We start from the raw sequence: 26,940 nt of genomic DNA on the forward strand, positions 1-26,940 counted from the left end.
GTACCAGGTGTATTGGGTCGGTTTCATGTGTATTCGTAACACAATTTAAAACCACCGTGAGTTCCCAATTTTCACCTTGTAACTTTTCGAATCGAAGTTTAGTCGAAATTGCTACACCAGAAACCACAAACCTTTCAATCATAAAACGACGCGTACCAGAAACTCTCTAATAATTTTTTTTGAATTACAACTTTAAATAAACATTCCATTCCCAGGTGCATTAATTTTATTTGTTTGTCATGTTTCGTGCGTTTTTTAGGTTCATTGCTGATCGCCAGCTATCCCTTAATTCAGTGCCCATTCTTTTCTGTTGGTCCCATCGCCCCTCAAAAAAGTGATCTTACCAACTGCATAAGGCAGACGAAGACGTTCAGAATTAATAGAAAAAACGTACCAAACCTGCTAAACTAATAATAATAACATAATAAAAATATTAATAATAATAACAATAATAATAATAATAATAATAATAATAATAATAATAATAATAATAATAATAAAAATAATAATAATAATAATAATAATAATAATAAAAATAATAACAATAATAATGATAATAATAATAATAATCATAATAATAATAATAATAATAATAATAATAATAATAATGATAATAATAATAAAAATACAAATAATAATTATAATAGTAATAATAATAATAATAATAATAATAATAATAATAATAATAGTAATAATAAAAATAATAATAAATAATAATAATAAAAATAAAAATAACAATAGTAAAAGGATTAATAATAATAACAATAATAATAATAATAATAATAATAATAATAATAATAATAATAATAATAATAATAATAATAATCATAATAATAATAATAATAATATTAATAATAATAATAATAATAATAATAATAATAATAATATTAGTAATAAAAATAATAATAATAATAATAATAATAGTATTAATAGTAAAAAAAGTAATAATAATAATAATACTAATAATAATAAAAATGATATTAGTAATAAAAATAATAAAATAATAATAATAATAATAATAATAATAATAATAATAATAAAAATAGAATGAATTCAAACCAAACATGGCTACCACCATCTTGGTTTTGCCCCATTTAGGGGAGGTTCAATTTTGATTAAAGTTTTCTAATGCAATACGACGCAGAGGTATACCCCAAATTTTCCGCTTGATTAAAACTGGCTGAAAATTTAGATACATACAATGAACGAAATTAGAAAACATCCTTTGTATCTTACTTTTCGCAAAAGTTTTTCCGCAAATTTTGCAAAACAAAAGAACATTCGGAACGAAAAGTAGATTACAAGTCTTGTAGCATGTTTCCACCCAATTTAGGTATCGATTATGCGCGCGCATTTTGAGCATGCAAAAAGCACTTTAATAAAAATTTAATCGAAGCTTTCAAAGCTTTAAAGTGCTTTAAATACATGCAACCACAAAAACTGATTTTTTCCGAATAATCCCTCGAACATCAGAGGTTTTGTATATCAATGTGGGACTGGCCGATTTTAATAAATAAAAATAAATATTACTAATAAGTAGTAAAAATTAGTAAAAAAGTATTATAAGTAGTAATAAAGTAGTAATAAAGTACTACTAGTAGTAGTAAGTTAGGTTTATTAAAATTAGTAGTAATTAAGTTAGGCTTAATTGCGGATTATATGCGAAATCGAGCAATATTGCGTGCGAAAAGTTGATACATAAATGGAGTAGATGTGTGATACAAGCCGTGCGAAAAAATAGGTTATAAAGTTCGTACTTGTATTTCGCGGCTAGGATTAGGACACTTTTGCAAACACGGGTTGCTAATTTCCCTTCCATTTTGCCGGTTTCTGCTAAAGTAGCCATTTTCCGCAATATTGTTCCATTTTCAATGTATTAACAAGATGCACATACACAAGATACACAGATCGGGCATATCTTGATTAACTGAAGACCACGACGTTTCTTGTGGAAAGCTGTCTAAGTTCATCCATTGAGTCAGAAAACTGAACTAAGGGGTATGGTAAATAGATTTTTTTTCTCAACAGTTAGGTTTCGTTTTCATTAGCAAAATTTTCAGAATTGGCTTTTCCTTAGATGATTTTAATACTGCCAACACCAGTTTTTATGAAATGAATATATTATAGCAAAATTAAGAGACTAGTTTATAATTAAAATCTTTCTCTGATCAGACTATTTTGTGCGCACTTGAGTCTGATCATAGTCTGTTTATAGTCTGGACAATGGTCCGAATTTAGGTCTGATCATAAGCGCACTATAGCCTGGACAGTGGTCTGGGTTCGGTCTGATCAGAGGACATTTTTGTCTGGAGAGTCTGATCAGAGATCATTTTGGTCTGGATGGATCTGATCAGAGGTAACTTCGGTCTGGAAAGTCTGATCAGAGGTCATTTCAGTCTGCATAGTCTGATCATAGCTCAATTTGGGTCTGGACCTAAACCTGGGCGATTTGGGTATACCTCTGCGTCGTAATGTGGATCCCATCCAGAAGGATAGCAGTAGCATCTGTTAGAAGCTGTGTTGTAACAATCTGTCCTGTTTCAGCTGTGTGCTATGCTGAGATGGCATGTGTTGTTCCTAAAACTGGATCTGCCTACACGTTTGCTTACGTCACTTGTGGAGAATTCATTGCATTCTTCGTAGGTTAGTTCACCCATTTTCCCTCACTCTCCTCGCTCATTTGAAAGTTATGTTCCCCCCCTCCCAGCTTAGTGATCTTATAACTTTTAAGTCACCAAGCGCAAGTGCTATTTTTTATAGGATCTATTGTTTCGCCCCCCCCCCCCCCCAGCTTAGTTTCGCCCCCCCCCCCCCAGCTTAGTGGGAATCTATGTTTTATGACCCCAGGCGCACGCGCATTTTTTTAACATAGTAACGTGGTGTATGACAACACATAATTTGCAACTGGGGGTCATAAAAAACAGTGATGGCTGAAACAGAATAAATCGTTTTTATATAGTACCGTGACACATAAATGGTAAGTTCGGATCGACATAAAAACGCGTGGGGGGGGGGGGGGGGGCAGAATAAATGCGACATCGTTATTGTCAGAAGCTCAAAAATTAGAATTCTGAAGCTTTTTTTGCGATAAAAACTTAGAATTTTGAAGTCTTTTGTGTTAAAAACAGGATTTGGGCATTCGCCCGACGCAAATGTTTAAGCTGCTGATTATGTTCGTGATTATGTTCGTGATTACTTTGGTTAACCGAATAGTCAATCCATGCATCACTTATTTGAATTTTTATGCGGTTAAAACATAATTGAAGGACTGTGACGTCACCACACGATAGTACGATGGGGGTGGAAGATGTGTAACTTATCTGTTAGAAGAGCAGTGATTATAAACCGGACTGGCATTAAAACAGACTGTTATTACAAATCATCAAGCAATGATGTTTTAGTTTACCAATCAGTTAATCGCGTGACCATTTGATTAACTAATTCAAACTACAAAGATACAATTATGAAGGATATAATCATGCGATCACTCCGTGACATCTCTGTTAGTATAGTGGTGAGTATACCAGACTGTCACTCTGGTGACCGGGGTTCGATTCCCCGACAGAGAGAATTTTGTAAACAAAAGAATCACAAAGTAGTAGTTCTTCATATGCCTGCACAGTCCGCGCTCACTGACATCAAAACATCTACTATATTACAGCTTATCAACTCTTTTCACCGCATTTTATTCTTAACGTTGGATTTTTCAACCTATAGTTATCAGAAAGCTATATATTGATTCCTTTGGTCTTTCCCATTATTTCCCGCGAAATTGAAGTTGCAGCCCCCTTTATGGTAAGTCTACCATGATTGCGGGGGGCATACTTTATATGACCACTAAGCCGCTCTGCTGGGGGGGATATAATCGAAAAGGCCCGATTCCCCTATGATACTTGAATAAACAAGAGAGGATACCCATAACTATCAGAACAGACCAATAACAATCTGACCCATCTCGTCATAATCCCGCATACAATTTATTGATTGTTTACAGTTGCTCTCCAACCAAAGAGAAGAAAAGTTTTACATCACCTAGTCTGTTTCAACGGTTTCAAATCTAAAAATACTCCAAATTTACTGCTGTCCGAATTTTATGTTTTTGTTGTTAACTTTTTTGAACAATATTATGCACTATACTGTAGAATACCGTTGCATTACTTGATTTTCAATGAGTCCCAAAAACTAATCGTTCAGCTTTGCTGTACATCGATTTGTTTTGCTCAGAGTATTAAAGTAATTCCAATTTAAACAATCAAATTTTGATTGCGCTTTTGTTACTAACTCGTCTTTGTTATAGCATAAATCAGATTTAGGCATTTCGGTTCCTACAAATTGTAGCCTTATAAGTTGGCAATCTTTTAACCAAATTTCAATCTTTTGCTAATAACAAAATTAATGGGAGCCCTTTCGATTTAATTTAATAACCAATTCTTTGTTTCTCAATTATTTTCAATAACTCAATTAGTAAAACTATGCTAAGCTTCGTTTGATCCAGTAGGACCAACTGACTCTGTATTCGTTTATAGTTTGTTACTTCGACACTTTGTTACTCAGAAGGAAAGATTGAGAATATCTACTTCAATTCTCTTTTCAACAAGCCAAAGTTTTTTGAGCTGTACAATCAATAAGATGATTTACAAAAACACGAAAGGATAACAAGCAATTCACTGCTCAAGAAGTTGCGCTTCAGCGCGAATTTTATGCTAGTTTAACAAAATAAAATGTTAGAGTTTGATCCCATTTTTGGTAAATTTCCAAGCTCTTTTTATGTCGCTATTCATGTTGTTTTTCACATCAAAATTGCATCTTCAATTGGCTGTAGAACAGGCTTTCGACAGAATGTGAAAAATTTCCATAACATCACTTTTTAAATATAAATGCGTTGAAATAGGGGATTCCTTCCATATCGATTTCTGTCCAACCTTCCATAACAAGAACAAATTAATTCGAAAACCGATCTCAAAGAATCTGACGCAGTTTGGCGATGAATTGCTCAAGTTATGGATACGTCTGAACATTGTTTGATGAGAGTGAATGTGGTTTGAGTTCGAGTTAAGGTTTCACTTTACGTATGATAAAAGCACGCATTAATAATAGTTAATATATAACACTCATTTCTTTGCTCCTAATGGTTCCGCCCCGAACATTTATCACCCGTTAGCTAAATCCTCTCTCGGTTTCAGTTTCTTATATAATTGTTACAATTACCAAAAGACACATACAGTTCGGTTGAAAGATTGGATCTATTCTGCTCCCCCAGAGTTTTTATGCTCCCATTTAAAAATTTACGAGTTGTGTGTTTCCATATAGCACATTACTGTTGAAAAATAGAACGTGCACCCGGGACCATAAAAATTATACTTAGATTGTAAGGCCAGATAGAATAGATCCGGCAAAATTTGGATTTACAGCTCAAAATTAGACTTTCATAGGTTTTTGAGGAAAAACTCTCCGGAGAGAAATTTAAGCGAAGTAAAAAGATATTATGCTAAATTAGGGAATGTTAAAAGTATTGAGTTAAAAAGATGAAAGGTATTAATACCAATTAGTATATCCGCGTTGTTCTCATTTAGCCCCCTCAAATTTTTATATTTACCCCCATAATGGAATGCTTACCATTATTGGGGGGAAGGGTTGCAGGGGGAGTTTAATTGGAAAGAGACGTACAATGTTAGTTTAAAAAAATGACTGATGATTCTGATTGTTGCAATTAAGACTCAGTCACTAAGAAAACATCAGAAGAAGCACAAATGAATAACCGACATTATCCATTACCAATTAGACACTTATATACAAAGTTTACTTGTTTTCTAAGAAATCTGTGGACAACTCAATTTGCTTCAAAAAATTTCTGAAGGAGTACTTTAAAACGGTACAACAAAGAACAAAGTTTTGTTTCAAAATATGGCTACATTGGTTACGAATAACGATAATTATATATGTAAAAATAAATTTTAATGGTGTAATCAAAAGAGTGTAACAAAAAGTTAATCTACTCTTATTCCACCTTTTAACCTTTAAATTATACCAGTAAAATTGCACTTTAAAATGGAATTCCACACTTAACAAGCAAGGCACCAACGGTTAAAAAAATATTTTTACAATCTTTACACTCTTTTCCCCGTTATTTTTGGGCAAAATCTTTGGCTCGGGAACGTTTGATGAGGGTAATTAGCATTGTTTCAGTTAGTTTTGTAGATAACTTTTTTGCCGGTATTTTTGTGTGAGAAAATGCGGACAGAAAATTTGATCTCTTAATTTGACAAAGCCTGAACTTAATTTTGAAAATGGTTGAAAACTGGAAATGAAGTAAAACTTGAAATCTTGCTTGCTACAACCTCACGTCAGCCAGCAAAAAGATTTTAAGCTCCAATGGATTGATTATGAACATGCTACCAAATTATTTTGAAATGTTTTGAAAAAAAAGTGCTCTCTAACAAAATATTAATTGTAATTTGAGGTTTGAGGGGCACGTGAGTGGATGCAATTTGAAACAAAAATTAAGCACCTTTGGAATCGATACAATTTCACAGGATAATTTTACAGGATAACATTAAACACTTAACACGTTACAATATAAACAGATTTGTAGTAGAGAAACGTTCATTTGTTTAGCCTGTTCTTTATATGATTATAGTTTAGTCAACTTCTGTTACAAATCCACAGTGAACAACACCATTTTTGAGACCCACTAATTTCAGTGATGTAATGAGTAGTAGTATAGATCTTTATTTCAACAATAAATAAAGTTCAGGTAAATTTACCTGAAAAAATACCTTAACTTACCTGAAACGTTCAGGTAGTTACCTCAACTTACCTTAACTTACCTTAACTTACCTCAACTTTACCTGAAAATTACCTGAAAAATTAAGGGGGCACCACCTGAACTTTTACCTGAACATACCATAAATTTACGTGAAAATCACACCTGAACAGTTAAGATAACATTACCTAAACTTACCTGAAAAACGCGCAAAAATTACCTTAGAATTTAAGGTAAAAATACCTGAATAAATACCTGAAATTTACCTTAAGAATACCTTAAATTTAACCTGAACTTTTAAGGTAAATTATATTAGGTAAGGTAAATTTACCTTAAAAATTAAGGTAAACATTTAAGGTGTTTTTAAGGTAAGTTAAGGTATGTTCAGGTAAAAGTTCAGGTGGTGCCCCCTTAATTTTTCAAGATATTTTTAGTTAAAGTTGAGGCAAGTTAAGGTAAGGCAAAACTACCTGAATGTTTCAGGTAAATTAAGGTATTTTTTCAGGTAAATTTACCTGAACTTTATTTAGTGTGTATTGTTGAAATAATGATCTATACTACTACTCATTACATCACTGAAATTGGTGGGTCTCAAAAATGGTGTTGTTCCCTGTGGATTTGTAACAGAAGTTGACTAAACTATAATCATTTAAAGAACAGGTTAAACAAATGAACGTTTCTCTACTATAAATCTGTTTATATTGTAACGTGTTAAGTGTTTAATGTTATCCTGTAAAATTGTCCTGTGAAATTATATCGATTCCAAAGGTGCTTAATTTTTGTTTCAAATTGCATCCACTCACGTGGTCCTCAAACCTCAAATTACATTTAATATTTTGTTAGAGAGCACTTTTTTTTCAAAACATTTCAAAATAGTTTGGTAGCATGTTCATAATCAATCCATTGGAGCTTAAAATCTTCTTGCTGGCTGACGTGAGGTTGTAGCAAGCAAAATTTCAAGTTTTACTTCATTTCCAGTAATTAATTCATTTTCAAAATTAAGTTCAGGCTTTGTCAAATTAAGAGATCAATTTTTCTGTTAGCATTGTCTCACACAAAAAAAACCGGCAAAAAAGTTATCTACAAGACTAACTGAAACAATGCTAATTACCCTCATCAAACGTTCCCGAGCCAAAGATTTTGCCCAAAAAAAAACGGGGAAAAGAGTGTAAAGATTGTAAAAATATTTTTTTTTACCGTTGGTGCCTCGCTTATTAAGGGTGGAATTCCATTTTAAAGTGCAATTTTACTGGTATAATTTAAAGATTAAAAGGTGGAATAAGAAAAGATTAACTTATTGTTAAACTATTTTGATTACACCATTAAAATTTGTTTTTACATATATAATTATTATATATTCGTAACCAATGTAGCCATATTTTGAAACAAAACTTTGTTCTTTGTTGTACCGTTTTAAAGTACTCCTTCAGAAATTTTTTGAAGCAAATTGAGTTATCCACAGATTTCTTAGAAAACAAGTAAACTTTGTATATAAGTGTCTAATTGGTAATGGATAATGTCGGTTATTCATTTGTGCTTCTTCTGATGTTTTCTTAGTGAGTGAGTCTTAATTGCAACAATCAGAGTCATCAGTCATTTTTTTAAACTAACATTGTACGTCTCTTTCCAATTAAACTCCCCCTGCAACCCTTCCCCCCAATAATGGTAACCATTCCATTATGGGGGTAAATATAAAAATTTGAGGGGGCTAAATGAGAACAACGCGGATATACTAATTGGTATTAATACCTTTCATCTTTTTACCTCAATACTTTTACATTCCCTAATTTAGCATAATATCTTTTCACTTCGCTTAAATTTCTCTCCGGAGAGTTTTTCCTCAAAAACCTATGAAAGTCTAATTTTGAGCTGTAAATCCAAATTTTGCCGGATCTATTCTATCTGGCCTTACAATCTAAGTATACTTTTTATGGTCCCGGGTGCACGTTCAATTTTTCAACATGTAGCACATGTAATGTGCTACATGGAAACACACAACTTGTAAATTTTTAAATGGGAGCTTAAAAACACAGGGGGGAGCAGAATAGATCCAATCATGCAACCGAATTGTATGTGTCTTTTTGTAATTGTAACAATTATATAAGAAACTGAAACCGAGAGAGGATTTAGCTAACGGGTGATAAATGTTCGGGGCGGAAACATTAGGAGCAAAAAAATGAGTGTAATATCGTAACTATTGTTAATGCCTGCTTTAATCATTCGTGAAGTGAAACCCTAACTCGAACTCAAACCACATTCACTCTCATCAAACAATGTTCAGACGTATCCATGACTTGAGCAATTCGTTGCCAAACTGCATCAGATTCTTTGAGATTGGTTTGCGAATTAATTTGTTCTTGTTATGGAAGGTTGGACAGATATCGATATGGAAGAAATTCCCTATTTCAACGCATATACATTTTAAAAGTGATGTTCTGGAAACCTTTCACATTCTGTCGAAAGCCTGTTCTACTAAAAAGGAACTTCATTTGAAGCTCCTTGTAGAGTTCTGATAACAAGCAATTCAGCCTAATTTTTTAACTTACACCAATGGTGCGTTTTGGTGAACCTCTTCTAGGATCAATGGGAAGTGAAAAATTGAGTAGCTATGTTTTCCTTAAAAAAAGTTGTTTTCGACCACTTTTAATGCACCAGTATCACTCGAAATCGGTTTGTGAGCAGTTTATACATAAACAAAGGCGTGCAGAAAATAAAAATGCCAATTTTTGCAAAATTGATGCTTAACTGCCTTTTTGAATTTTTTGGAGCACTCACTGAAAGTATTTTTGGTGTTTGATGTCGTGTAGGTCAACAAATATCAGCTGAAATTGCTTCATATAAATATCATTGTAAAGCTCTTGTAATAAACTTTTCAGCATTATTTGTTAACATATACCAATGGTGCGTTTTGTTGAACCTCTTCTGGGATCAATGGAAAGTGAAAAATCGATTAGATATGTTTTTTTAAAAAAAGCTGTTTTGGACCACTTTTAATGCACCAGTATCACTGGAAATCGGTTTGTGAGCAGTTTATACATAAACAAAGGCGTGTAAAAAAAATTACCAATTTTTGCGAAATTGGTGCTTTACTGCCTTTTTGAATTTTTTGGAGCACTCACTGAAAGTATTTTTGGTGTTTGATGTAGTGTAGGTCGACAAATATTAGCTCAAATTGCTTCATCTAAAGATCATTGTAAAGCTCTTGTAATAAACTTCAACATTTCGTTTGATAATTTTTTCTTAAAATATACAATTATGTACTGCAGAAAGTTTTTAAAAAAGTTAAGGTAAGTTAAGGTAATTTTTTACCTTAACTCAAGTTAAGGTAAAGTTAAGGTAATTGTTACCTTAATTTTACCTTAACAAAGGTTTACCTTAACTGCGTTAAGGTAAATTTACCTGAACTTTTTTAGTGTGTATCACTTCTCAACTCTGACCAGTACACTAATCAATTTGTACGTGTACTAACTCTACTTCTTTAACTAATTTATAGAAATAATTATAGAACCCAAAATATAACAAAACATTAATGATATAGGTGGTCCGTTGGGGGGGGGGGGGGGGGGGAGGGGTGTGATCTCAATCCTGATGGAAATTTTGAATGCATCTATTTTAAGGGTGGAACATGTTGATGGAGATGATCATAGGAGCTGCAGGGGTGGGAAGGGCCACGAGTGAGTATGTGGACTCCTGTTTCCACTTCCAGCTGTCAGCCTACCTGTCCAGTCTTGTGAGTAACAGCTGGTGGCCACGTGACCTAACTGCACTTCTGGGCGATTACCCTGACGTACTGGGGTTCCTATGTGTAGTAGCTGTCACAGGTGAAGATAACATTTCAAATAGCACTATAACAATAATATTTGTGGATGACCATTAAGGTAGCATTGATTTTTTGAAGCTTTTACTAAAGAGAAAATTTTTTCATTCATATGCAGGAGTGAAATTGAGATAGGTTGCACAAAAATCGTAAAAGTTTTGAGGTACACTTGCGCAACTCGTTAGTGGCTATTTGTATCTAAATTCTAACACATACTTGGCATTTATGTTTGTGTTGAATGTTTATTCAAAGAGTTATTTTGTGGTCTGTTACAAAAAAAATGAATTCCGTGTAAATGTTTTGCACGAGTCGATGTTTTGAAAGAAATAATGCCCGCAATATATATGAAAGAAATGCACTGAATGCACTGAGTTTTTATAAATTTAACGCATTTTCAACGATTCTCTTTTACCTCCAATTTAGCTAGTTTCTTTTAAAAGCTGTCGTACAGAATTTTTTTGTACTCAAGTGTGATTTTGATTGGCAAAATCCAATTCTGTTTCTTACTGGAAATCGAGTGATTTCGCGGTGCAAAATTGTGTGTATTTTGTATTTGGAAATTTTGTTATTTTGAGACAAATTTTATGCGGTATCCGCTCCGCGATTACACACGTGAACTTAGATTCAGCTGAACATTAAATTAGATTGATAAAGAACGAAATTTAAATTGAAGCAAAATTTGATCATCATTTTGATCATACTCTAAAATTATGACTAAAGAACAAATTGGGAAAGTGCGGCAAAGAACAGGAAGTTGTCTGCGTGTACAGACTATGATTAATATCAACAAATTTGGAAAAGCTGAACAATTAATATTGATCTTTAAAACATGAACTAAAATATTTTTAAGTTTATAAAGAGCGAATTGAACTGGATTAAATCTAAAATGGAATATGTTAAATAGTGCCACTAGATGAAACATGAAATATGCTATGTATCACAAAAACTCCGTCTTTTTTGGTGCAGTCCTTTTCTTGCAAAAAACACAGCGGCTTTATGTTTTCAAATGTTTCAGCGTTTAAGAATGTCAGCGCTTTTCTCACGCAAATTCACGGCACTTTCAGTGCACTTTTTAAATAAAATTCCAGGTCAAGTTCACCAAATTATCCGTGGCTTTTTTCTACTATAACTTTTGAAAGTGTTCGTAACACCTAAAAATATAGCATAGAGACCGGCGTTCGAGACTGAGTTCTGGATGCAGGAATAGATGAAAACAGGAAAAAAAATGGGCTGAATTGCGCCAAGTTGTCAAAAATCCAGCTCACAAACTTAATAAAGGTCTGCCATTGGGTGAAATCATAATTTCAACCAGCTTTGTATTTGACCTGATCAGTCTCTGAATCAGACCTGGAACCCTTTCGGTTTTTTTTCTGAGTCGGCTCTGATGGCATCTGCGAGCTCGGTAGGGGGTAACCGACGTTGTTGAACTGAATTGTTCATTAAACAATCAGCGTATTGTAATAACCCAGCTTGTGGTATATCAAGCTAACAAAGTTGCTACTGCAGCAGAAATTTGGTGCAACTGTAGGATGCCTGCCCGCGGTTCTGGAGATAGTAGGTTCCAGTCCTCTAATCTCAAATTCTTTAGCAGTATATGGAGTTAGCTAATATCAAAGTTGGGTTGTTACAGTATTTTGGCGCATTTCTCAAAAAATTTTTAACCTGGTTGGTCACCTGTCGTCACTCTTTGTTTTAGGCATCCTGCTTCTGGGAGTGAAGGCTTCTTCCCAGTTCAACGTAGCTCTTACAATTCTCAACATTCTCATTCTTCTCCTTTTCTTCATCACTGGATGCTTCTATCTGGACTCTCACAATCTCACTCATCCACATGGATTTCTACCCTTTGGAGCAGCTGGGGTTACTAACAAACTGTTTCATACTCACTTCCCAATTAAGATAGACTATTGTACATTCAATGTATGTAAATTAATCATATGAGTAATGCTAATTGATACAACAAGAATTTCAGGAACTAGGCTGTTTCGCTGGCGGAGGGGGGGGGGGGGGGACACAAGAGATCCGAATTTCAGATGAGTTTAAGTGACCACCACTCGTACGCGGTTCCTTGCTATGAAATCAGAGACATAATTTCTTAGAAATTATTTTGCTTCAAACGATATCCTTGAAGATAACTGGGACATATCACCTGCAACACGACAGTTATGAGGGCTAGCCAATGGTTGGTCTAGACCTCGTAGTAATGGTTAAGTGACTCTGCTTGAAGTCACTGAGAACTTCTGGTGTTTACGAGAACCGCGAAGCGTTTCGAGATATTAAGTCAGAATTTCGAAGTGACTTCGGCAGAGTCACTTAACCATGCTTAAAACACGAAACGCGCACGTTTTAAAATGACGAAAGTCAGCGGAAGTCAACTTCTGGCTAAGTATCAACTTCTGGCTTTTCTTTCTTACGACCAATGGAGGGTTCAAGCTCGACCTTGATCTTAATTGGCTACGAAAAGACTTCAGCTCTACCCATGGAAAAAACTGAGCTCGACTTAACAAAGCACGTTCGCTCTGCTTTATTACCTTAATAAGAAGTCGGGCCGCGTAATTATAGTCAATATCGTCTCGTCAGACTCCACCCCCACCCCTGACTTTTAAAGTAGTTTCTTAAAACGAGGTCTAGGCTAGTTGGCTTGTATGTCAGCTTTGAAGTTGAAGAGGATTGAAAAATAAGGGGAACTGTGGGCTCGATGATTGTTTTGTTTTTCCCTTGGTTGCAGGTGCTGTCGGGTGCAGCCAGCTGTTTCTACGCGTTTGTGGGTTTCGATTGCATCACAACAATGTGTGAGGAGACCCACACCCCCACCAGATCAATCCCCAGAGCCATAGTGTACACTCTGATTGTGTGCTATGCCTGTTACATGATGTGTTCAGCTGTACTAGTTCTCGTCATGCCATACAATCAGGTTATACATTAATGTTCAATAAAAATGCTCTTAAACTATGGGGGCGGGGGGGGGGGGGGTTATTAGTCTGTTTGAAAAGAAATAGAAGCGACCAAAATATATGCTAGATATTGCGTTTTTAGAGCAAATAACAATCTTTGATAATTAACTGATTATCAAAGATTGTTAGTTGCCCTAATAAACACAATTTATAGCATATATTGTGGTCGCTTCTACTTCTTCTCAAACCGACTCATTTGCCCCCCCCCCCACCCCCTCCATATTTTAAGATCATATCTGTTCACCCTTACGTTATTTAACCCACTGAATATTTTTCGCCTCAAAACTTGTTCCCAAGTTTTTTCTGTAAAATGATTCGCTGGAAAACGGGGACAGCAACTAAACAACAACGACAAGTTGAAATGTCGACATATTATTGAGTGCAGGTCAATTAAAAGCACTCTGACGAAAAAAAATTTATAATTTGTCAACTTCCATGAATAACTGAAGCAACTACTGAACGAACTCTGGTCTTAAATCATTGCAGATTTTGCTGATACACCGAAACTAAGACTTACAGAGCGTAATTTAATATCTACAGTTTTAAGCTATTCGATCATTTGGCCATACTTTAATTTTTAAAGGCAGTTTTGTACTGATTCGATAGTTTATCCCCATGTCCGTAAACTTATTATTTCCTGATTACATCACTTAACAAAAAATTGGGAGCTAAAAATGTTTTTGCTCCACTCATCAGCTTCGACTCAATTTAAAAACTCTGTTTAGATCCCTAGTACTGCTACTTTGGCCGAGATCTTCCAGCTAAGAGACCATTTGACTGCAATCAAGTACCTGGTTGACATTGGGGCTATATTCGCCCTTCTCGCCTCTCTAGTCGGGGGTCTGTTACCCATTCCAAGGATAGTCTACGCCATTGCCCAAGACGGACTTCTACCCTCCATATTCGGTTTGAACATTTTTGTTTCCCAAAAATTTTACATTGAAACCTTTTTTGAAGAAATATGGTCTGGTTTAGAAGTCTACTAAAAAGCACAAGTTTCATTTGCTGTTTGCGTTCGCTCAATTTTGTGTTCAAAAAATGCTGATTTTTAAATGGTTAACAGGCAAAACAGTCCCGGACAAAATAATCCTGGACAAAACGGTGCCGAATAGCAAAATATTCCCAGACAAAACAGTCCCATATAAAATAGTTCGACTTAAACAAGAAATGTCAGGTTTCATTTCCCCCCTCAAGAAGCAATCATTATACGTCTGCGCTGAGAATAAAAAATCCAGTTACAATTGATCCAAGGGAAGCAGAACCAATGCTCGATGGCAATCTGTAAAACCAATTGAATTGAGTTTAGCCACAACAAGGAGGCTCGGTAATGTGGGTTTGCACATAATGTTCCGACCTCGCTCAACTACCAAATGAGGAAGAGATAGAAAACTTTCAAAAAATTCATATATCGTTTAACAAACAACTAAGTGAAAAAATTAATGTGGATGAGACTTGCCATTTATGAGAGTACTGGAAAAGACAAACATAAAAATCAAATAATAGCATACATTAATTACGAACAAAAATTGATGTCTAAATTAAAAAAAAAACAATTAATAAAAAAAATGAAATAGGATAAAACCTGAACTGAACAATTTAACCTGCACTTACTTAGATAAGATATGAGACCTGTCAAAAATAGGGCCTAAAACATTTCGAAAAAGAAGAGCAAAAAGGACAAAACTCAAAAGTACGTTACTATTTTTGAAAAAAAAATTCAAATTGACTAAAGCCAATACGTATCATCTCTGCTCACTAAAAAAGTTAGTTTAACAAATTTAACAAGAAAGCGGTGCCGTAATTGCTAAAAGCATAAGCTATTGTCTTAATCTTGAATTGTGCATAATCTTGAATATCGTCAATTGCACATTTTCCAACGCCAATTGGGCCAGCTCACTAGCAGCAAGTTACAAAAATATCAGAAGTTGGCAAATATCAAAAAATCACACTTTTCTTATAAAAATTCGTAGTACCAAAGCCTAGAAACCATTGGTTGAAATAAAAACCGCTATAGAGATGGGATGCTGGTCCACCAAAAAGTAGACAAGACCTGTCCATACAGAGATCAAGCTACAAAGTTGACAGAAATAAGATAAAATTGACAAACCTCAAATCTTAATTATATTTTTGAAACAAATAATTTCAAAAAAACATTAACTTTTAACTAAAAAGAAAAACAGATTATTTTGCTGCTGTTCAGGAAGCCGTTTGTGTTTGATATTCGTGAGAACGAATCAAAGGACAGCAGAAAAACGTTAAAAACTTAAAATATCATAAAAAAATTCATCTAAACCACTGTTAAAGCCATTGAAACTATAAAAAAACAATGAAAACCATTGAAAACTGTAAATGGACAAAGTGGATTTGAAATTTTGTTTATGGGTCTTCCTTGATTTTAAATGAGTTTTCTTTGCAAAGGGTTTTTGTGAAGAAGGTAACAAAGAGAACGACAAATATTTATCACTATCGTAAATATTTCTAGGCTCGAAGGACGTCAAATTAAACATAACCAAAACCGCAATTATTGTTGGAAGGAAAGGAAAAAGAAGAGCGTTGTCAATAACGAGACGAAGTTACTTGTTGACGACAATTAGAACAATAATAGGGAAGTAGAAAAACATATTCTGTAAAAACAAATTAATTGAAATTAATTATATCTGCTGGTTATGAACTGAAATCAGTACGTGGATACATTTAAACATCCAAAGAGGCAATTAGGGCTTTTGTTGTCAAACATGCCATCCGACAACAAAAAATGACACTTAGAATCAAAATTAAAAACCAAAAAACCTAAATAATTTTGCGAGACACGGTTTCGCAGCCGTTAAAACTGTAAGCTATTCGCATTTTTTTAAAAAAATTTTGCGCATTCTATCCGTGCCATTAAAAACTATCTTCAAGTAATAACTTAAAAAGGCAAAATACAGCCTCAAAAATTGGCAAGTATGCAAAAATCACAATTTATTTGTGAATTTTCGTTCTACGAAAGCCAAGAAACCATTAGTTAAAAATCAAAAACCACTATATGGAGTCCTTTCTACTTCACTTGGAATAAGTTACTAAGTTTTATCCTGTTCTTTAGGAAAAGCTACACGTGGACGGAACAAAGATAAAAATTGGCAAACTTCTAAATTCCGATGACATGTTCCTAAAACAAATAAATTGAAAGTCCTAAGAGGCATTAGATAACAACTGAAAGATTTGCATAGGTTCACCATTAGCTCTCAAAGAACCCAATTGCATCCTTGAATAATAAAACGAAGTCAGGAAGCAGCAAAAAAAGGACAATTGAAAGCAAAACAGAAGAAATCGATTAAAGTTTACGAAACCTTATTGTGAAAGCCATAAAATTTATGAGATATTCTCTGAAGACATAATATCATATCATTTGGCCTCACTTTGCTGTTCGTAGCATCTGCCAATAAGTGGGCCATAGTGTGATTTAATTCTCGTGAGTAAGGAACATAAAAATAACAAAACTGCCAAAATTTTTTTGAAAAAGACCGCGCACCCATATAATCCGATCAATTATTGATAGTATGAATCCAAGATGAGTCCAGACCTAGCCCCAATTTTCCTGCGCGTCCAACAAAAGTCTCCCCTATCTTTGAAAGTAAAACCAATAACATTGTTTTTAAAAAATTAGCAAGTTTTAGCAAAATTGACAAATTTGGTTGAAAAATACGGAAAATGTGAATAAAAGCAAACGAATTTCATCTCCTATTCACAAAATTTTGAACCTCGATAACTCACTGTAGAACCGAAAATTAAAAAAAAAATATTTTTAATTTCATATTCTACGCTGGAGGGCTGTTTAATGATACCAGTCTCAACTCTCTACAATGACTATTCCGATCGGCCAAAATTCAAAATTGACGGAAAAAAACCTATTTGAGTATATACTACCTCCCCCCCCCGCAAGTGCGTCGACACAAAAAATGTGGTGGTAAAGGTAAAAGACATGTGGTTATTTATGATGCGGATGTGGTGGTGCCTGTACATGGTAAAATGGTTTGATAAAAAGCACTTCTAAAAGTTGAAGGGGAAAGAGTTTGAATATTTTGTAATGAGCTTTGCTGCCTGAATAGTATTTACAGTAAGTTCATGCCAATTGTAAAAATAGAAATTGAGTTTAGTTTTTATCGGAACCGAATATTCTCAGTGTAAAAAAATAGTCAATGAGGGCATGCATAAAGAAGTTAATATCCATATCGTGAGCAAATAAACTTCAGCAACAAAAAACAAATGGAAAATCAAAAACCAATGCCCATCGTGAGGTCCTAAAATGTAATGTTACAAAACGCGTAAGATTAAAAAAAATGTAGGTCCACAAATAATACGTGTTATTGCATTTGATGAAAAGCTGAGTTTGTTGGGATTATCAAATGAATCAGATAAAATACCAAAATAATTTTGTATGGGCAATTAAGAAAGTAAATTGTCCACTTATCTTTATGATATGCTGATGTTATTTGAGAAAATCGTGGAGAGAAATGATAAAACACTCTTTGTTCAAGTTTAAAAGACTATTTGCTGAATAGAGAGGAGCAGACAAGAACATTTTATTTCGTTTTCATTAGGTTTTTTTTCTGAAATTACTAAAAATTAGAACCAAGTTGCCACTTTTTTTAAATGAGGCAACAAAGTATTCTAGTCCTGATTAATTATACCAAAGTCATATTAAACAAAAACAAGAAAAAGATTATGGAAAATAAATGTGCAGCGCTGAATTTTTGATAATTAATGAGTTTAGTTTTATAAACTCGATCGACTTGTTAATGAGTCGGTGTTCCAATCTTTTTCAACCTAATTTTTATCACTATGTTTGTTTTTAATTTTTTTTTTAATTTGACGCTCTTTATCTCAGAGAACAGACCTTTATAATAACGAAATCTTGCCTCAAAGTAAAGTTTTATTGCAGAAAATTTAATTCAACTATTAGAGAAATTAAAGATTATATGTCGCAATTTTTTGTTGTCATAGCGCGTTTACGATTAAATACAAAACGCAGAAACAGAAAATTTCTTTACGTAATTTAAATTTGGTTCTTTTTCTTAGTCGTTACACTTAGGAGTCAACATCACAAACATTTTCTGTTACAATTACCTTTTTACTATGCTAATCAAAATGCAGAAGAATTTCCAACAATTTATCTATTTCCTCTTTATATTGTTTTTATTTACAGGGTTTATTTCCTTAATGACCCAATATTTAACTCAATACCTCCGCTGTTCTATTTAACACCCGATGGAAGACCTTTTCATTTACACCAACTTGCTTCCTCAATTAGGCCACGTGAGTTTGATGTGGCATTTCCCGTGATGGAATCTGAACAATAGTCGCGGTGTCTCGTGATTGTCAGGAAATTGGAGCCGATAAGAAGATGTAATTTAGAGACGCGCTTACTTCCTCTCTTTTCGACCGTATCTCTTGCATGTGAAATATGAGCAAGCAAAAAGTAATGCTTAGGTCAATAGAATACTATGTTATCTTTTCTGCTATTTTGCATTTTTTTAAATCACAGAGAAATTTTTTTGTTGACATGTTATTTAGAATTGTGGGGAAAATCTTTCCATGTCAAACGTTTCGCCCGCTTAGGATTGTGGCAGATTAAGCAAAAATATGTGTAATCTTTCCCGTTGTTTGCCCCCCCCCCCCCCCAGTACGTTAGACACACCCCAGTTACAGAGAACGTGCTATTACATGGTAAGTTATTATGTAAAAGTATTGCACACGTGCTGTGTGGGGGCGAAAATAATATGCACCCACTAAGCTGGAGGAGGGGGGGGGGGGGGGGGGGGGGGGTGAACAGAAAAGATGTAGTATGTGAATGGTGTGGCGTTTGGAACTTGATAGAACGAAAGTGACGCAATGAGCGGACTCAATCTCAACAAAATAAACGAGAGACGTCTACAATATTACACGGGGATTTAAGTAAAAATCAAAGTTTCCACGAAAAATGTTTCGGTTGATTCGTGTAATTTTGAGGATTGAAACCATGAAATGTTATAGTTTGAATAAAAAATAATAAATTCGTTCTTGGAAAATAAACTAAATTCATATTCTAACAAGGCGGCTCGTTAATGTGCGTTCGCACATGATGTTCCGACCCGAGCTCATCTCTATTTTTGACTTAATTGTCAACCAAATGAAGAAATAACAAAAATAGATGTTTGAGTTTAAAACAATCGTTACACAACCTATCTACTAATTGAACTACATAATGCCATGCCTCATTACAGCGCCAATGAGATCTGACCTTAAAGAGACTACGAGACAAAAAAAAACAACCAAAAAATTAGCAAGAACAAAAACTTCACGGCAAAAACTGAATATCTAAATTTAAAAGCACATAGTAACAACGTCAAAATGCAGTCAGATAAAACCTTAACTACTCAAAATTAATTTCTCCTGACTATAAAGCGGATGGAAAGTTTTCTCATTGAGACTATGTTACAAGTCAACAAAGAAAACGATCAAGTAGCCGAAATTCAAAAATTAATTAACATTTTTTTAACCAAGAAAATTCAAAAGTCCTAAAAATCATCAGCTTTTAACTAAAAATCCCTGATAAATTACTAAAACAGTACTACGAATCCAAAAGGCGTTCTTGTCTTTGGGTAGTTTAAGCCTTAGGAACGAACTAAAGAAAAACTTAAAAAAAATTAGAAACGATTTGCGAAAACAAACTATTGCTACCATTAAAATCATTAGCCATTATCTGAATATTATGTATTCCTAATTCAATTCTTATTTCTACTGTTTCAGCTGCAGGAATTGTCCTGAGAGGTTATATAAGTTTATTTGGGCCACATTTGTAAACCAATGGGAACTGTTACTACGCTCAAAAAAACTTTTATAAAAACTCATATTGTCCAAAAAACAAAGCATCGGTGACAAATAATATCAGTAGATACGTTATTTTTTGGAATACAAGATATTGGATGTCACCTCTTATTGATGAAAATAAGTTACAATTTGACGAAAAGAACAACAAAAACTGAAAAGTTTGAAAAATGTTTGAAAATGTAGATCATAAACTTTACGACTAAAGGCTATAAACTGACTAACTGATTCCGGTAACATCATTAATTCAATCCTCAATTACAAGCTTAAAAGACTTGTCAGCAATTTACCGCTACCTAAAGAACAAAAACAGGCAAAAACAGCAGTTTCAAGAAAAAAATTGAGCGAGAAAAGTGTCGAAGGCATTAAAAAATGAAATTTTCACTTAAAACTTTTCGATGTTCAAATATTTTTTAACAGCAATGGGATTCCTCTTTTTGATCACTGGAGTTTCAAAAAATCAAATATGAACAAATGAATTAGAACCACGAAATTTTTGAGAAAACTCGTGGTATCAACGCCATTAATTTCATTAGCTTTCAAAGGAATTCACTAAATACGCTAAATTATGCGTCCATGGGACAACAAGTTTGTTTGCCATTCAAATTTGGTCAATAGGACCTTACAACAAGTTATTGAAGATGAAAGCAACAACAAAGACAGGCAACAACCAAAAAGTCAGGAGAAAAGTGCCAGAATAAAGTGTCGAAGCAATTTAAATCATAAGTTCTTCTCTGAAAACTTTACATATGATCCATTGAACTTCTTCCCTAAACCAATGGGAACAATCAGTATTAGGATAAAGTGATGATATTTCAAAAGGATCCAAAACTAAGAAAAAGTACCCGGAAATTTTAAAGAAATATGAAAACTAGTGGCATTGAAGATTTAAACCTTTTAGGTAGAAGATAAAACGGCTAACCAGATTATTTTTGACTGCAGAAGAAATAAAAGGCATCCCGAATGTACTAAGACCGGCAGACAGTTCACGAAAAAAAGTTTAGGAGTGGTTAATGTTCCAAAAAAATTTTGAAAAACTATTTTTAAAGTCTTAACAGCCATTAACCTCAAAAGCTTTTAACGGAGGTCAATAACTACGCTCAGAAATAACACGATGGAAAGAAAAAGATGTTTGTTGTGCATAGATAATCAATAAGAGTTCAAAATAAGTCTTAAGACAATAAAAAACAACAACAAAAACAGGCAAAAACCAAAAGTTCAGTAAAAGAGTGACAGAGGAAAGTATCGAAGCCATTTAAATCATAAGCTCTTCTCTGAAAACGTTATCTATGATCCTTTGAACGTCTTCCCGTAACCAATGGGAACTACCAAAAATAGGATAATGTGGTAAGATTTCAAAAGGATCCAAAAGTAAGAAAAAATACCCAACATTTTTTTTTTAAAAAATAAGAAAACTCGAGGCATTGAAGTTTTAAAACTAATAGGTAGAAGATGAAAACACTGACCAGGTCACATTTGGCTGCACTAGAAAGAAAAAGGATCCTGTAAATACGAAAAATGACTAACAGTCCATGAAAAAAATTAAGATCGGTTAATGTTCAAAAAAAATTTGATAAAAATTTTTTTAAAGTCTTAACAGCCATTAAACTCAAAAGCTTTTAACGGAGGTCAATAACTACGCTCAGAAATAATATGATGACAAAAAAAATTGTTTGTCATGCATAGATAAACAATAAGAGATCACAATAGGTCTGAAGACTATGAAAACAACAAAAAAGGCGAAAACAAAATTTCAGTAGTAAGGTGCAAGAATATTTCGAAGCCATTTAAACCTTTAGCTTTTCTCTGAAAACTTTTATCTGCGATCCTTTGAACGTCTTCCCGTAACCAATGGGAATTATCAATAATAGGATAAAGTTATAAGATTTCAAAAGGATCCAAAGAAAAGAAAAAGTACCCAAAAGTTTTTTTTAAAAATATGAAAACTCATCGCATTGAAGTTTTTAAACTAATAGGTAGAAGATGAAAACACTGACCAGGTCACATTTGGCTGCACTAGAAAGAAAAAGGATCCTGTAAATACGAAAAATGACTAACAGTCCATGAAAAAAATTAAGATCGGTTAATGTTCAAAAAAAATTTGATAAAAATTTTTTTAAAGTCTTAATAGCCATTAAACTCAAAAGCTTTTAACGGAGGTCAATAACTACGCTCAGAAATAATATGATGACAAAAAAATTGTTTGCCATGCATAGATAAACAATAAGAGATCACAATAGGTCTGAAGACTATGAAAACAACAAAAAAGGCGAAAACAAAATTTCAGTAGTAAGGTGCAAGAATATTTCGAAGCCATTTAAACCTTTAGCTTTTCTCTGAAAACTTTTATCTGTGATCCTTTGAACGTCTTCCCGTAACCAATGGGAATTATCAATAATAGGATAAAGTGATAAGATTTCAAAAGGATCCAAAGAAAAGAAAAAGTACCCAAAAGTTTTTTTTTAAAAATATGAAAACTCATCGCATTGAAGTTTTAAACTAATAGGTAGAAGATGAAAACGCTAAACAGGTCAAATTTGGCTGCACTAGAAATAAAAAAGTAACTTGTAATTACGAAGACTGACTAACAGTCCATGAAAAAAGTTTAAGTTCGGTTAATATTCAAAAAAAAATAGAAAAACTTTTTTAAGGTCTTAAGAGCTATTAAACTCAAACGCTTTTAACGGAGGTCAATAATTACGCTCAAAAATAACATGATGACAAAAAAGATGTTTGTCATGCATAGATACTCAATAAGAGATCACAATAAGTCTTAAGATTAAGAAAACAACAACAAAAACAGGCAAAAACAAAATTTCAGTAGAAAAGTGCGAGAAGAATATTTCGAAGCCATTTAAACCATTAGCTTTTCTCTGAAAACTTTATCTTTGATCCACTGAATGTCTTTTCCAAGCCAATGGGTTTAGAATATTTTTTGGGTAATGTGTATAATTTTTGGATAATGTGATAAGAGTTCAAATGTAACCAATAATACGAAAATATCGAAAAATTTTTTTTGCAAAATTTTGAATTCTTGTGTTATTGAAGTCATATAATTAATAGTTAGAAGATAAAACCGCCAATGAAATTTTTTTCAGCTTAAGCAGAAAGCAAGTGGGTTCTGTCAATACTGAGACTGACTAACAGTTCACGAAAATTTTAAGATTGTTTAATGTTCAAAATTTTCGAAAAATTATATTTAAATTCTTAACAGCCATTAAGTTCATTAAATTTCAACGGAAGTCAATAAATACGCTCAATTGTGCTTCAACACGAGTATGGGGATGTTTTCCATGCATAGGTGATTAATAAGGCATCACAACAAGTCTTATGACTATGAAAACAACAACAAATTCAGGCTTAAACCAAAAAGTTCAGTAGAGAAGTGCGAGAAAAGGTCGAAGCCATTTGAAAACCATAAGCTTTTCTCTGAAAAATTTATCTGTGATCCACTGAACGTCTGCTTTAAGCCAATAGGAGCTGTCAATTCTAGGATAATGTGATAAGATTTCAAAAGTAACCAATAATACGGAAATATCCAAAAAATGTTTTAAAGTTTTTGAAATCTTGTGTCATTGAAGTCATATTACTAAAAGTTAGGAGACAAAACCGCCAGATAGATCAAATTTGATTACAGTAGGACGGAAGATGGTGCTGTCATCACAGAGACTGACTTACAGTTAACGATAATAAGTTTATGATGTGTTAATGTTCGAAAAATGTTTCAAAATTTTTTTTTAAAGTCTTAACAGCCAAAAGCTGTCCACTCAAACCACTAGATGTGTTCAATTAAATCTCATATTACGGAATATATTGCACTGTTAGCCAATGAGTCTATATCATAAGACTCTAAAAAATAGTAAAATCTCAAAAAGAAATTCAAAGTTTCATTTAAAATTACGTAAACTCAGAGTAGAATTTAAAAAATAAAATGAGCAATTCCTTGAAAACGATTTTTTTTGTTCATTGAGCTTCATTTGACTGCAAAAAAAGTTTGTCATTAACGGAACCTCGATATGAAAAGTGACTTGTCTCTAGGTGACTTAAAAAAGCAAAAAAAAGCTTATAAAAAAGAGCTCTCGAATAGATTTCGATTTTTTTTTTTTGATATTGAAGCTCCCTATGAGACCAGAACTAGTCCTTTTATCGCCTTTAGTCTATTAGGAACATGAAATTGGTTCATTTTTTGGCAAGAAATTTAAGTTTGAAATACTATTTTTATAGAAAATATCTTAATTTGAAGAAAAATCTTACTAAAAGTGAACAAATATCCCGTGTTCACACAAAACTTCAATCCTCGATAACTCCTCAAAAAAAAAAACGAAAATAAAAAAATCTTTTTGATTTTGAATTCTACGCTGGACCAGCTTTTTGATGATACCACTCACATTTCTCTGCGATGAATATATCGATTGGCCAAAATTGACTGAACAAAAAAAACCCATTTGAGTATATAGTTCCCCCCCACAAGTGGGGTCGGAACAATTATACAATTGCAGAACTGAAAAACACTAAAGTTGTTAGTTAATTACTTCTGGACATTTTTGGGCTGCTATAAAGAAACTTATTCTTTAAATTTTCAGATTCTTCAAGTAAATCTCCATCAAATTCTAGATGTGGTAAAAAAGATATCACGTTGTTTTCAGGTGAAGTGTGGGCCGATAATGAAATTCCAGCGACTGCTTTGATAGCTTGTGGACTGTTCTCCGCTTTCTTTGCTCTCGCGATCGACCTCGGAGGTCTGGTCGAAATGATGTCCATTGGAACTCTCATCGCATACACTGTCGTCGCAATATCAGTCATTCTATTGCGCTACAACCCAGAATACGAGTCCCTTTTCAAACCCAGTCCCGAACCCGAAAACGGCAAAAAGCCGAATTACACAGTCGCTCTCGGTCGGTCGCAGAATGACGTAATGGAAAGTTCCGCGGATAAGACGTCAATCTCGTCAGCCAATAGGATTCCGCCCTTCGAGAAGACGACAATGAGTCGTAATAGTAGTATTTTTAGTTTTGACGAGTCTGTCGATGACGAATTGGAAAGAGAAGCACCGACAGTGCACAGTTATAGATTCGTAGTATTTGCAGTGTCTGTATGTGTGGTGTTGTTGATCCCAGTTGCCTACCTTCTCATGAATCAATTTGATGACATTATTGGAGGTGAGAATTTAAAATAAATTGATCACAGAGACATATTCTTAATTAAAATACATAGAGTTCTATTAGACTGAAAATGTCAACATGACAGCTCTGAATGAATACCTTTTTGGTGAGCTAATTATTGTTCGAAATTTCTCATAAACAGACCATATTGAACAAAAGCATTTTATGTTCATTTTTCAGCATTTCGGGGCCTGCATACAAAGTCTCGTCAAAATTTGCCATCAAGTTTAGTAGATCGTATAAGTTTTCGCATCCTGGGTCCTAAGTTACAGGAATACTATCATGCAGGCCACTGGCCCGGCATCTGGGGAATTTCTTTGTTTTAATATGGGAAAGGCGACCACCAAGGAACAAGATATTGGCGAAAAAACCAAGAAAGATGTTAAGTATACTGCTCAAATTTTAAGTGTATATTTTTTAGGAAACATTTTCTACATTGTGACTATAATCCTCCTGAAAGCAACAGTCAGTGCTCTAGTCCTGATGGTGGCACTTCAACCGCAACACAAGATTAACTACTCTCTGATTGGCTGTGCAACTAACCAATCACAGGACAACATTACACCAAAGCAAGAAGAACCCCACTTTCGAGTTCCAAACGTCCCATTTCTCCCTATGATGGCTGTATTTTGTAACCTGTGCTTGATTGCCAGGCTGCACTGGCTTACCTGGATTCGATTTGTGATTTGGTGTTTGGTCGGACTAGTTGTTTACTTTGGATATTCTGTGAAGAATAGCAAACTAAATCCGAACAAACGCAGCGAGTATCATTTAGTTAATAATGGTTGATTTTTGAAATCGAAAAGTATTTCTAAGCTGATTTTAAATAACGAGGATTGCTACATTTATTAAATTTAATTTATTTGTAAAATTCAAGAAGACTACCTTAAAATTTGACTATATATCATCCCGAAGCCAATAAAAAAGCAGAGTGGTTATTTTGCGACAGGATAACATTACTTACTTGAATAGGCCAAATAGTGAACAAGAAAACCAAGCCTGTGGAGAAAATATTCGCAAAACTCGAACTTGCAAAATATAAACATAACTGACTAACGTCGGAAAAATTTCTCTCAAACTACTAGTGGGAGCTGAAATCTTTTGCAGTTTGCTTCAGTCTGGGAGGGGGGAATAACTATATTCACAAAGAGGGCTTCAAACGACGTCATTAGAGGTTATTATATAGCACTATAACAACTATTGATTATTAAAGTGAAAACAATTACACCAATTTCGGCGCACTCTTCATTTAATTTTCAGCAGTCAACTGCCGCCACTTGAGTTTAGCTAACACTCGTGAATAAGAGATTGAGATCACGCAATACAAAAAAAATGTCATGAGTGTAAAAGTCACTCGAAAAGTCCAAATGGTCATGCAAAGATTTTGCATAAAGACCAAGC

The 26,940-nt window shown here is 33.7% G+C and overlaps 1 protein-coding gene and 1 non-coding gene across 2 annotated transcripts in view; both read left to right on the forward strand.

Annotated features, from left to right (window-relative positions):
- LOC142337335 (cationic amino acid transporter 3-like) overlaps positions 1-26,436 on the forward strand; it is a 49,711-nt gene extending 23,275 nt beyond the window's left edge. The window contains exons 4-10 of the mRNA XM_075386549.1: positions 2,545-2,643; positions 10,381-10,584; positions 12,277-12,437; positions 13,306-13,491; positions 14,257-14,437; positions 25,024-25,536; positions 25,961-26,436. Of these exons, the coding sequence (XP_075242664.1) occupies positions 2,545-2,643; positions 10,381-10,584; positions 12,277-12,437; positions 13,306-13,491; positions 14,257-14,437; positions 25,024-25,536; positions 25,961-26,328 (1,712 nt within the window). The 3' untranslated portion in view covers positions 26,329-26,436. The remainder of the gene's footprint in view (positions 1-2,544; positions 2,644-10,380; positions 10,585-12,276; positions 12,438-13,305; positions 13,492-14,256; positions 14,438-25,023; positions 25,537-25,960) is intronic.
- Trnad-guc (transfer RNA aspartic acid (anticodon GUC)) lies at positions 3,498-3,569 on the forward strand. Its single transcript has one exon. It is a non-coding gene; the product is annotated as a tRNA-Asp (tRNA).
- Positions 26,437-26,940: the final 504 nt, after the last annotated feature.

Source organism: Convolutriloba macropyga, chromosome 3 (assembly GCF_964194025.1).
Source record: "Convolutriloba macropyga chromosome 3, txConMacr16.3, whole genome shotgun sequence".
In the NCBI taxonomy this organism is placed as follows: Eukaryota; Metazoa; Xenacoelomorpha; order Acoela; family Convolutidae; genus Convolutriloba; species Convolutriloba macropyga.